Source organism: Danio rerio, chromosome 20 (genome assembly GCF_052040795.2).
Source record: "Danio rerio strain M-AB ecotype USA chromosome 20, GRCz13ab, whole genome shotgun sequence".
In the NCBI taxonomy this organism is placed as follows: domain Eukaryota; kingdom Metazoa; phylum Chordata; class Actinopteri; order Cypriniformes; family Danionidae; genus Danio; species Danio rerio.
In genome coordinates this window covers 46,480,001-46,493,962 of record NC_141040.1, presented here as the reverse complement: position 1 = coordinate 46,493,962, position 13,962 = coordinate 46,480,001, and the positions used below count along the sequence as shown (strand labels likewise).

The following is a 13,962-nucleotide window of genomic DNA, read 5'->3' as shown; positions in this document are numbered from 1 at the left end:
GATATTGATAAAAAAACAATCTAGAAATAATATAATGTGCAGCCCTATTTCTAAGTTACCAGCATATCATATCAACATATCAGCCACCAATATAATCTATCGTGCACCTCTAGCAGTTAATCTACTAATCATACACAAACACAACATTACACGTTTAAAACAGAAAGCAGTAGCATTAACAGAGAGAAAGAACAGAGTTAGCCGAAACTCAAAAGGACTCAAAAAGATGCAAAACTTACCTTTTCTTCCACTGAAGGAACAGGCTTAAGATTGAGAAGAAAAACAGAGGGTCAGAGGTTAGAAAGGGTTAAACAGGAAGACTGAAGCATCATAGTTCATTCTTACATCAGCAGGGTTAAGTCAGGAAGACACATAGCTAAGTGCCGACCCAGCTGCAGCCTGTTAGTGTTCATTACAGATGATCATACAAACACGCTGTCATTACATGTGTCAAAAAAAGTGCTAAAATGTGTGTCTGTGTGTGCTGTTGAGGATGTTTTCATCCACTCTGGGGTGATTTTGAGGCTTAGTTAGGCTTTCTGTGTTTTAGCAAAAGAAATTATTTTTGGTGACAAATCTTATTTTGGGAAAATGCTTTTTGGAATTTTACAAAAACTCAACAATACACTCTAGGCAAATTGACTACCCGTTTGTTATGTTGGTGGCTGTTTTTGCCCTATTGACTAACATTATGACAACAGTTTTTTGATTGCAAAGCCGTAACACTATATAATAATGCATTCTTGATTGTTGGTGGTTTTCCCTGTAGAGAAGAGGTCAAATTTGTCATTTTTACTGTTGATCATCAGTGCAAAAAGGCTTAGTTTCTGGCTTTTATAAGGAGTTAAGTGCATGTGGACACCTTTGTTCACTTACCTTGATATATTTGAGAAAATAAAAAATAAGCAGCTCAGCTCTCAGAACATAGTAAGTGTATTAATGCACATACACACTATAATTTGCTGCTTTACTCCATAGAACTCCATGTAAAAGCCAAACACTTATTTGCCCAGGCGTATCTAAAGGGTTAATGATGCTTATTGATGATCAACAGTAAAAATTTAACAAATTTAACCTTTTCCCAATAGAAAAAACACCAACAATCAAGAATGCATGATTATATGGTGTCAAGGCTTTGCAATAAAAAACGTTATTATAATGGAAGTCAATGGGGCACAAACAGCCACCAACATAACAAAAGGGTAGTCAATTTAAACAGTACACAAGAGTTAAGTACTAATTAGTGGACTGGTCTATTCCAGTCACTCTCTTTGCTGACAGCTAGAGAAACTGACACATTCAGCCATGTCATTTCTATAGGAATGCAAGTTGGCTTTTCAGATTTTTGCTCTTAGGTACTTTGAGTGATGCTACGGAGAATTGAAAAAGAGTAACAGCAGGTCAGAAAACAAGACAGCCGAGTGTTGAAGCGTGAAGAGCACAAGCACTGTCTGCAGCTTTAACACTCACTGTTCACTGCCTACAAAACGAATAGAAAACGAAATAGAAAACGAATAATAAATATATTACAGAATAGTATTGTTGTATTGTATTTGATCAAATTGGAGATAAGAGGCTTCTTTTAAAAACATGTAAAAAATTAGAATACCACAAACCCCCAAACTTATACCAACAGTATAGTGTGCAATGTGCATATATGCCATTGCTGGGTGTTTAATTGTGCACATTCACTTCCCCTACTTTAACAGACTTCACTTTCTGTTCTTCTATTTCTCAGTTCGATTTGAAATATGTTTATACTTCATATATAGTAAAAGTTAATCATGTAACACATGTCAATGACTGAATTATTATCCAGTTTTTAAATTATTTTGTAGCATTTTAGTTTTTGTTTATTTAACTGTTGGCCGTAACTGTAAATAATTAAAATGCTTCTCTGGTATTTGCATGTAGGATAACACTAAGTTTGAATATTAATGTAGGAATCAGAGTTCCATTGAAAACCTACAGGAGACATTATAGTCATTTGTTTACTAAATCTCATGAAGAGGGTTCCACATTCAATACAGGCTCCAGTTTTATAGAAACACTCCAGTTTTATAGAAAAATAGATGGAGCCTATTTTCAAGCACTGCTTGGATCTCTGTGCCTGCTGCAGCCATGGCATAGTAGCAAAGTTCCTTAATCATTACACTGGAATAAGCAAAAAATTAAAAAAAAATTGTCACTCTTAGTACACGATGTACAGTTGAAGTCAGAATTATTAGCCCCGCTTTGATTTTTTTTTTTTAAATATATTTCCCAAATTTTGTTTACAGAGCAAGAAAATTTTCACAGTAGGTCTGATAATATTTGTTCTTCTGGAGAAAGTCTTATTTGATTTTCTTTGCAAAACAAACAGTGGGGCCCATAAACAGTGGGGCAAATAATTCAGGGGGTTTATTATTCTGATTTCAACTGTAACTACAGAAGAGTCAAGCTTTAAATAGGAAAACAATTTTTTTAGCAAGATGCTAATTGTCCAATTTGTTCAAATTATCTATGCTAAGCAAATCTAAAAGTGCTTCTGCTAGACCCAGAGATCGGCTGAATGGACAGAAAAATAGTACAACTTAATGGTTTAATTCTAGGTGACTTGTAAAATGAGCCTATTTTCCCAAATAATGAAATGCTCCCTTAAGTTATTCTGTTTACGTAGGGTCTTGAAGATCTCGTTGGGCCTGTTCTTAGCCCTACAACAATGACCCAACATCAAAAGTTTTACATAAAAACTGTCACACAATATATTGAGTCCAGTTCTACATTAAATAAAGTACTCTTACATTAAAAAAATTTACATTTTGTCAGCACATTATTTGCTGATCAATGTTCATATGTGAATAAAAGTTACAACTGAAGCTATCGATCAAGATAACACTTAAGACCTGGGGTCCGTTCTTTGTACCTCGCTTAAATGATCTGAGATGATTTGGCAGATCTTGGATCTTTTAATCTTAGTAGCTGATCTCTGGCTAATTTGATTCTTTAAACAAGAATCAGATTAAAATGTCTGGATGAACTGATCTGAGTGTGATGTGAAGAACAGATCTATCAATCCTCGAAACCATGATTAGCAATCCACCGATTGGCTGACAGCACAGCAGTGTAATGACATCATCTGATTAATATTCAATTATCCATGTGAGCAGAATTACATAAAATCCGCAGTAAACGATTTGTTATGACTCACAATAACTTCCCACATTATTTGAGGGATAAAACTTGGTCTTGGTTCTGCTATATTTATAGAAATATGATGCTCTGCCCACCATCCTGTCCTTGATGGAGTCAGAATCGACCGCCTGGCCTCCTTTGGCTTGGAGTTTGAGCTGCATGGCGTGGAGTTGCAGAAGCTGTTCGTGAACTTCCTTTTCCACCACGACCTTCTCCGCCTGGACATCCGTCAGCTCTGACCGTAAGTCCACCAGCTGAGCCTGAAAAAAACACACACACACACGCACGCACGCACACACACGCATGGAGTATTATTAACTGGCCATCCAAAAGTCCTGAGTCATACGCTGACTCAAACAGTGTCTGCGTTTGAATTATTGCACCATTCTTCCCTGCAGACCAGTGCAGATAAAAATGTGCATAAACAACGATAGAAACACTTTTACAGAATAATATCCAGTATGAGAATTAAAAATGAATTTGTTTAAAGAGTAAACGTATGTAATGATAAAAATGGGAGTAATGGGAAGGCATTAATGGACAAACCAGCAGTCCGAACACATTGTAAAACATCTGAAATGTTGTTTTGGTATTTCTAAAGTCCCTCAGCCAAAGTCTGTCTTCACAGTAGTTCAGTATTAATAGTCTTGAGTGTCTACGCTGCCAAAGAGCATCTCACACTTTTAATAGCCACAATGTGTCGGCATTGTCCTCTAAGGCGCAAGTAAATTGTTATACAGGAAAAAGACTCACGTAGCTTTCCAGTTTTTCTTTTTGATATTTGGCGGCAGTCTAGTAGGAAGTGACCATTTTGTTCTCTTTGAATCATTGGAATAAAACAGTGCTTCATTAGCAAATCTTTTATGTGACTTTATGGAATTTATGGGATGTATTACAGGCTGCACGTCAATTTAATTCACATCTTTGGATGAAAACACAATGGAACCTTGCCATTGTTTTACAATCAAAAAAGAAGCAAATGACATGTAAAAAGCAAATGGCAAAAACAACAGACTCCCATGTTGACAAAGAATATATGTGAGGGGATAAAAATATGTCACTGCAAGTCTCTTTTAAATGTATACAAAAACAGTCTTGTGAACTACATGGTTTCCGCTACATTCATTCTTCCATGGCGGGGTGCCACACCAGAATGCATCCCGCCACGGCTACATTACCGTTACAGCTTTTCATCCAAAACATTCAACCATTGGTGTTGTTGTTGTTTTTAATAGTGGGTTATAATTGCACCAAAATGTATTAAAAGGTAAGTGAATTTTAAAAGCGCAAATTTTTCTGTAATCGTAGTAGTTCTGTGCATTATTTGTTTAAAGGGCACCTATGGTAAAAAATCTACTTTTCAAGCTGTTTGGACAGATCTGTGTGTTGGTATAGTGTATAGACTGTCATACTGGGGTGATATGAACATCCCCAGTCCTTTTTTTTCAATTTAACTACAAAAAAAGGGTCAGCCAATTGGACCTGTTTTCAAATCGATCGCACCATTACGTAGGTGTGCGATCCCCCCGCCCACCGAATTGATTGACAGCTGCGCGCATTAACATGTTCCGGTAGTCACGTGTATATGTCAACAAGACCAGGCAGACATACGCAAAGCAACCGGGAATAAAAGGTCTGTTCTGTTCGCTAGGATCAGCAATCATCATCAAATGTGATTAAGAGTAAGTTTCACATGTTTAAAGTGTTTTAAAACAGAGTATGTGTGTAATTAATTACAGCGATTTACTTCAGCTTTACTTCATCAGCACAGCCGCGTGTCAGAACAATTATAAAAGAAGACGCTTCAATCCCGGTTTGTGGAAGTTAAATCAGGTTTATTTTGTACATTAGCATAACAGATATCCACACAGTACTTGAGGTTAGCCTTAACTAAGCTAAGCACGCTCTGTCTGTCTGTCTGCCTGCCTCAAGGTTGAGTAAATAGTGAGTATATTGATATTTTTGGGTGAAAAATCACTTTACTTGAGGTTTTACATATAATGTCACAGACTCAAGTGATAAACAAATCTATTTGAAATACAATCTGACTGCTTGGATTTTATCTGATGAATTGGATTTCAAACCATGAATGCCATTGTAATTGATTTTATAAAAACTATTTATATCTAAATGAACAGGAGTCAGATATAATTATACAATGTTTATCGCAAACATAAACAATTATCTTCCTATAGACAAACACACCCATTAACCATTAGCCGCTATTCGAAGGCACTGCCATTAAAGCACATCATCTCAATCCTCAAACATATCAGCCTCTTAAGTAGTAAAGCTACATCAAGGACAGAAATAGGTCCTCTCGCAAAACAACTCCTCATTTATTTATGCGGCTGGCTTCTGCTGGATAGCCAAGGTTAGCTGAGGGACTCTCATATTCAGCAGTAACACAGCAGGTTCATTTATCTGTCACTGCTGTTGTTCTGAAACGAGAGCAGTGAGAGTGCTGAATCTGAACCCGCCGGACCACCAAATACTTTAGATTCCCACTGCAGCTCCTCCCAATCAAAAGTGACAGCCTGCTTTAGAATGCTAGTCACTTAGTCTTCTGCCAAAACTGTATATACTTTGCCTCAAATGACTCGAAACGAATTCACAAAAGCACCTCAAGGGTGTTTAATGTGTGCAGTGCAGCCTACAAATTGTGAAAAATGCCTCATTGTTGCAGCCCAAGACCCTATACAGTGGCAACTTTTATAGATTGTGTTTGGAACAGGCTACAGATATTTGGGTGGGACCTTTGGAAAATGACATCATAGAAGTCAGCATGAAGTCAGGATTTTTCCTACTTCCTACTTTTTGGATAGCTATAACAGTTTTAATTCAGATATCAAACTCTGGGCAGATCGAACAACCCTACTCTAGCATAATGGCTAGTTCTGCATCAGTGAAATTAGCATTGAGCTATCTTATGTGAAACAAAAATAAAAATTTCAAGTATTTTACAGCACAAAATGTGTGAGAAATCTATTAATAAATGCGAGGCTATGTTTGAGATTATATTTCTGAGCTTTATAGTGCAATATATATTACTTTTTGTTTTTAACTTCATAAAAGTTACGATAAGAATAATTAAATCTTGCTTTTGATTGGTAAAACTCAATATCCAATAATTATGTCAACGTGCCTGATTTGAGCAGTATTTAATCAGTTATGCATTAAGATGTAAATATTTGGTGTTGCCTGCAACTTTCTCTGTATGTTGCATCTGTGGATTTTCCCAAAGTGAACTCATTTCTGCTGTCTGTTTTTAATGTTAATCTAACAACAAAAGATGTCATAATAGATTTTATGACAATGCTCAGTTAATACATTTTAAATGCAAAAGTGACATTGTTTGAGATGTCTATGTTGTAACAACATGACATAAATAGATAACCTGTCTTAGTCATGACAACTTGACACTAAGACTGCATAACTTGTCATAAATCTGTCATAGACAGAAGACTCGCTGACGACTTTTAATAAGAAATTCAGTCTGTTTGAACCGAAAAAAAAAAAAAATATATATATATATATATATATATATATATATATATATATATATATATATATATATATATGTATAGTATATATATATATATATATATATATATATATATATATATATATATATATATATATATATTTATATATATATATATATATATGGATATTATAATGACCTCATGATAGTCATGTTTATGACAGATTTATGACAAGTACTTTTGAAAAGGTGTTTTGATAATCAAGTTGTCATGACAGCGACAAACACATTGTATCCAAAAAGACATCTCTAACAATGTCAACTTTGCATTTAAAATTACATAACTGAGAGAATGACACGTGGGGGAGTACTCAAACAAGGCATGGTTGTCTTGAGCCGTGCTCAGGTGCGATTGACCCCCCTCCCCTATACCCCCTCGACCTGCACTCGCTGTTTTTTTACCTTCCGAGCCTGAACACGCTTGCGTCATTGATGATGTGACTGTTCAGTTAGGAATAGAAGAGTTCTCACTCAATACAGTGGAGATTGCTTAAGTTAAATTGTTTTGTATTATTTTAGTCATTTGGGACGCAGTGGCATGCAGTCAAATCTTTTTCTGAACAGATCCACCACTTTTAACGCTCATAAATGTTCATAAAGTCATCGTGCTGCACATATTAGGAGGTTTGCTAAAGGTGGAAGCTGTCGTGCAGCGAGGGTTTTGTATCTTTGATAAACTATGACAGTTCGCCTTCATTGAAAAGTAAGTATGATTAATAAATCCATATGAAACAGTCCCATAATAGTGATGTTGCGTCTTCGGTTTCACACTCAGGCGTGCTTTGCACTCACTCTATAAGCGTACCACACCAAAGCCTAACCGAACAGCCCTCCAGACCACTTCTTCCAACCGGGCCATGGCCGGCCAATTGAACCCCACCTTGGCCTGATTTAAAGCACTCACACTTGTCAATCGAACTGGGAAATGGGGGTCAAACATGCCTGGGGACATTTCAGATAAGCTAGTGTGAGTACACCTTTATTGACAGTTGACATAGGCATGCATAAAATCTCCTTCATTTGCATGAAATGTGCCACATCTACTGAACACCTTCTTAAAGTAAAATGTTACAGAATTCAATTACATGTTGATGCAATGGTATTTTGAACACCAGTGCACCAGTTTTGGACACGTATCATGTAAATATCATGATACGTGTCCAAAGATTTTCATATCATTTTTTGACATACCATGCAAAATATCATCACTGCAACAGTACAACCACTGTACTTTTTTAAGAACAGGAAGCTGTAATCTTCACAATCACAGCAGGGAGATTTACCAAGCTGTGTGTTAATCTGCTCTGCACAGCGGTGCTGGTGAAGAGGTGGGTGTACAAGCGACCTCTTCACCTGCTAAAACTACCTTTCCAGAAAGAAACTCAGCCTCCTACACAAATATAGCAGTGAGTCACCGCAACGGAGAAGCTGTTATTTTGAATTTGATCTCGAGAGTAATTCCTCCATGGCAAAGACGATTCATTTCCCAAGTGGAAGATAATACTGCTTGTCAAATTGGACTGTGGGCTTTGATAAAGAGCCATTAACAGATTTAAAAGGTGATGGGGAAAGCAGATTTCCAAAGATGGTCTCTTGAGAAGCCAACGCAGAGACACTAAGATGCCAATTATCCAGACTGTGTGACAAAGAAATCACAGGACAACAGAGCTCTACAGCAACAATACTTAACACGAACATGACCTGGCTTATAAGTGCATGTCAGCATCTTTTACGTAATGCACTGAGACTGACCAGTGTCTGGCACTTACTAAGCAGGTTTAACAAGTATTTTGAAAGCCATAGTTATGGGTGAGACCAACACGGTGAACACAATATGCAAATCATTTTCTTTGGATGAAGAAATCTTTGACTAGACTAGTAACTTTTTTGTTTACGCAGCTGACATCCAAACACAGTCATCTGTGTGTCATTCAAAGGCAAGAGAAAGAGAGAGAGATGATGACGAGGGAATGAATTTGTGCACTAATTTCTATCCATAACTGAATTATTTATAAAACAACCCACATGAAGTGATGAGTAGATTGAATGGAATACATTTACATTTACTCATCTAGCAGAGGCTTTTATCCAAAGTGAGGATAAAAGAAGCACAAATCCTCAGAATTACAGTATTAGACAAGTCTATATACACACACACACATGTATATATATTAAGGGTGTCACGATTTCGATTTTTAATCGAAATTGATCGAAATTTATGCTCAACTTCGGTTATCGAATCAAAAAATAGAATCGTCGATGCTGCTACGCCCCCATGTCATGTTAGCTTGGCTTGCCAAGAGGGAAAAAAACAGGCTTGTTGAAGTGCTTGTTGAACTGCAGAAGCAGGAGACCCGTCGACAGAACTTAAACCCTCTCCTCTTTCAATTAAGTCGCCGGTGTGGAAGTATTTTGGATTTCCAGTTAGTTATGTTGACAATGTTCGTATTGTCGGCAAAAAAAAAACACAGTTTGCAAGCTCTGCTATGTACGTATTACGGTTGGGATGATAGACGATGGGCGCATCGCGATCCTCTGCCCCGCACCCGTTGCAAATCCGCTCGCGAAAAATAAACAGTCAGGCCTTGTTTACACTAATATGTCTTTGTTTTAAAATGGCATTTTAGAACGACATCGATCCACATCCACAGTGGCGTGTAGCATTTCTGAGCAGCCCTCTCTCCTCACTACCGCTGAAAACGCACATCACGTGACCACACACACTCATTCACGCACAGACACAGACGCACACACATTGTCATGCGCTCGAGACAGCGGGTCAAGGCAGTCAGCGGGTCAGTAGACTGCTTACATCTTTTACTTTCACGCAAGTACTTAGTCATTTTAGCGCACACCTCAGATACTGTTGGCTGGTTCCTGTTGGTTGTGCACCTTTTTTACCGACGCCATTACAACAACAGAGATCACTGCCTATTCACGAGTCCCGCAGAAAAAAGTGATTGACAGGTGGTAATTATGTGTGTATCTTGCCTTTATTCATTTACTGCATGATTTGTTTATGGGTAAAACAAAGACCATGCTGGTCAGGTAGTAAACGGTAGGCTACAAATAATTAATTCGTTATTAATTAATTATTCATAATCGAAAATCGAATCGAATCGTGACTTTAGAATCGAAAATGTAATCGAATCGAGGATTTGGAGGATCGTGACACCCTCAATATATATTTATATATATATATATATATATATATATATATATATATATATATATATATATACGCACGCACGCACGCACGCACACACACACACACACACACATATATATATATATACAGAGAGGAAAGAGTGTCTGCTACAGGTTGTCAAGCCCACTCACGTGTGTGGAGTAGGGGTTGAACCGACTGGTTGACTTTAGAGCACGTGGTTTGACCTGAACTACATGGCAGCTTTACACACTAAGGTGGTTCACTGAAGAAAACTGCCCTGGGATTATTTAAAGTATTTTTTTAAATGTTATTTTTCTTATGTTTCTATATTTATTATGTTTTTTTCTTTAAATCGTAAACAGATGCTAGTTAGGCAGATGATAGCCAATCATGTTTACGCAACCCTGGAAAAGTAATGTGATTGGCTGTTGCCCTCTGCGAAGCTTAAATGCTGATGTATTTTGTGAATGAACACGCAGAAACTGCCAAGTGCGCAGCCGCCGGAGGTATGACAAACTTCATAGCATGTGTAAACATCATCTCAGGTGAACGCGGTGAAGATGTGCATCGAGGAGACGTCTGATAACCACGATGAGCAGTAACCGTGAAAAAAGCCTGACTTAAGCAGGAATTTAAGTAGCTTTCTAGCTGGCATGATCATAGCAGTAAAATCTGCAGTAAAATTAGCCTGGGTGCTAATGTTGCGCTATTAGCGAAATAAAAGTGTTGACAGTGCATTTGATTGGCATTAAAATTAGTTATTGGTACATGTTTCATTGATTTTGCATCATGTTATGAGCTTTCAAACAGCAGGTGGAAATAGTACCTGCAAATAAATAGCAAATTGTGGCACGTTGCATAACATTTGGATCTTGTGTTTTATTGATGACATCAGGGACTAGTCGACGTTGACTTGAATTTCAACATAAAAGTTGATTTTCAAAAATATAGTCGTTCAACCCCTAGTGTGAAGCACACTCAGAATTGCACAAAGCTTTCCAAGTAGTATGGGTAAAGCTGCGGTCACACTGCACTTTTTGCCCCATAGACAGTCATTCATACGCAAGTATCTGTGGCAGACTGGAAACGCAAGCTTGTGCATCAAGTTACGCATTTCGCTGCATTCCAAACTTCAAGCTTGGTGAACTCTGACCTAGGCATGCGACGATAACCGTTTTCAAGGTATACCACGGTTTGGAAAAGTCAAGGTTTTAAAATCGCCAAAATTTTCTGTAATACCATATCTAAGGTATGTGTACAATTTTTTTTATTTACTTATTTGTTTGTTTGTTTTTTAGGACAACAGTATCTCCAGCAGAAAAGATATCCAAAGATGCTGTTTTAAATTGTAAAGAAATCTATGTTTTTGAAACATGTTTACTGCGTCAAAATATTTTAAATCTTTTAAAATAAATATTATTATAAAAATTAAATATATTGCTCAAAGAGGAAAAAAAATTTTGTTTTTACCCAGACATTAAAAAAGAATATATTTTAGAGCAGTAATCACGATACTGTGAAACAAACTTTTTGTCCAAGGATATCATACCGAAATTTAAAATATGGAGCAATCACTTGCTTTTATCAATGCCTTATCATATAGCTTTACCCTGCCCCTTTTCGCAGCATCATACAACAGAACTTCGCAAGCACAAACTCTAGTGTGACCGTGGCTTAAGTGTTTTTAAGAAGATGTCTGGTGCATATGGAGAGGAAAAGACTAAAATGTGTCAACTACAGGAATACAAAAGACTATTCAGTTCACAACAAGAAAGACAAATATGATGATAAATATACTAGCGTCCGCACCAACAAACAACGTCATTCTCTACAGATGGCTGTAGGTTTGTCACCGGCTCTTTAAATTGTGATGATTGGCTGTAAATGTCTGTAATCGTTCTTCAGCTGAAAATAATAACACATTTTGAAACTCGTCTAATGTTGTAGTAATCTTACTTGGTGTGAATGGGCCTTTATATAACGGCATTCTCAGCGTTTTGAATATTTTGAAAAAATTAATAATCCTTTAGTGCGTTTTCTCTTGCGTTATGATTTGGTCAGTTACCTGTATGTGCCTGTATACACATTTGCTGACTTTATAGGCTCTTTTCTGCTTGATTTATTAAAAATTGTCAATGTTTAGTATTCTAAAAAAAAAATATTTCTGGTCTGACCAATTAGTGCCGGCCAAAACATGACAATAATTGATCATTTCCAGCAGTAGTAATCAGCAAAATATGCAAGTTTCGTCCAGTTCATTGGCATTGTTTTGTTGTTTTCAAACATCCATCATAAAAACCCAAATTTTACCTATTCAGATATAATACTTCTACTCTAAATATGCATATATTGCAAGGGTTCTGATCATTCTGTTTGTTTTATTGCATATTAAATTGGTTCTGTTTAATAAAAGCACTGCACTTTAATAACAAACAACCAATTCCATCTTGAATTTGCATTAATTAAGTTGCACAAAATCTTATTATGATTCACATTCCTTATTGCCAAATCCACGATTTTATAGGAAATTGTGATTTCACCATAATCATTTTCAGGAGCACTTTATAATAATAGATTTACTAGTGCTATATCTGTTTAGCCATAGTAAATTTACTATGCATTAAGAACATTACATTATTCAATCTAATGTCCACTTTTAAAGGCTAAAATAATTGATTGTGATCCACAATCATTGAGATTTCACTCCAATATATACAGATAAAGCTTAACTAATTTAGCTTGCTGCTATTATGTGCAATATATTTGTTACTATATTTATAAATCTTATCAATCTTTGTAAATAGATTTACAACTGTTCTTTCATGTCGGTAGCTAATCTGAACAGTTAAATGTTGTCAATGCCTACGAATAACAAATGATTTACAAGTATTATTCATTTTTAGTAATGTAATAATTAATGTTTACAAATAAAAGCTTGTATAATGCTTCCTAATATTCTTGAATAAACATACGTTTCAGACAAATAAATACTAAATACAGTAGAGGGCTCATTCATAATAACTGAAAAAATTTAGCTAAATATACACAGGATTTTCATAACCTTAAATGAACTAGTCATAGATTAAAAACTAAACGCTACAATTTATACACTCCACAATTAGTCAGTTCTTAAAACTTCAAATTTACCCACTATTTATTCTCCATACCTTAATGAGTTTCTTTATCCTGATGAATAACACTAAAGAAGATATTTTGAAGAAAGCTGAAAATCTGCAAACATTTGCTTCCATAGTAGGAAAAGCCAAACTAAAGCTCACCCAGAGCAAAGCATTCAAAGCACATTGCAAACATTTAGTAAATAGAAGATTAACAACTTTGTCTAGACTTTGACTGATCATGTTTTAATCATCGGTGTTAGTTTCATATTTGCACATGTTCCTTAATAACATAATTTTAGTAATAATTTTTTACCTGACCAGTCAGATAAGATATTTTTACAATGGAGAAACAAAGGATTAACCAGACACCAGAGTCAAAGATTTTTATATAGATGGGATATTTGTTTCATCTGAACACCTGTTTAAAGCTGTTAATCTTTCTCAGTCACCATTTTCCCACTATTTACAGGTGCGCCACTACATAAAACATTCATTAACTGAGTTTCAAGAACTGCCACAGGACCATAATATATACAATCTTTTGTGTAAACCTCCTATGGCCAAACATTTGGTAACGCAGTTTGTTTCTTTCTTTGTCTGCCAATTTGCTTTGTCTTCTGATCACCATAAATTGTCATGGAAAGAGGATATTGGAGTTAACATTTCAATAGATACCTGAGAAGAGGGGCTGAAGCGAATTCATACCTGTTCTATCAACGCTAGATTGCAACTCCTACAGTTTGAAGTGGTAAATATAGGCAACATTATACCAAAACTAATCTCAATAAAAATGCTCCCTTCAGTTTCCCTGTTATGTGACAGATGCAAAAGTTCAGATGGACCGTATGCTCATATTTTTTGGGTTTGCCCTGAGATCCCTGAGAATAATTTTCTGTTTTATTCAAATGTTTTAGGAGAAAACTTTAGTCCAGATATTGAATTAGCCCTGTTTGGAT

General features: G+C 36.1%; 1 protein-coding gene across 2 annotated transcripts in view; it reads right to left on the bottom strand.

Moving 5' to 3' along the window:
* Window positions 1-13,962, bottom strand: part of gopc (golgi-associated PDZ and coiled-coil motif containing) — a 30,446-nt gene that overhangs the window by 14,839 nt on the left and 1,645 nt on the right. The window contains 2 exon segments of one of the 2 annotated variants that reach the window (NM_200557.1): window positions 240-263; window positions 3,270-3,434. In NM_200557.1, the coding sequence (NP_956851.1) occupies window positions 240-263; window positions 3,270-3,434 (189 nt within the window). 2 annotated transcript variants of the gene reach the window in all.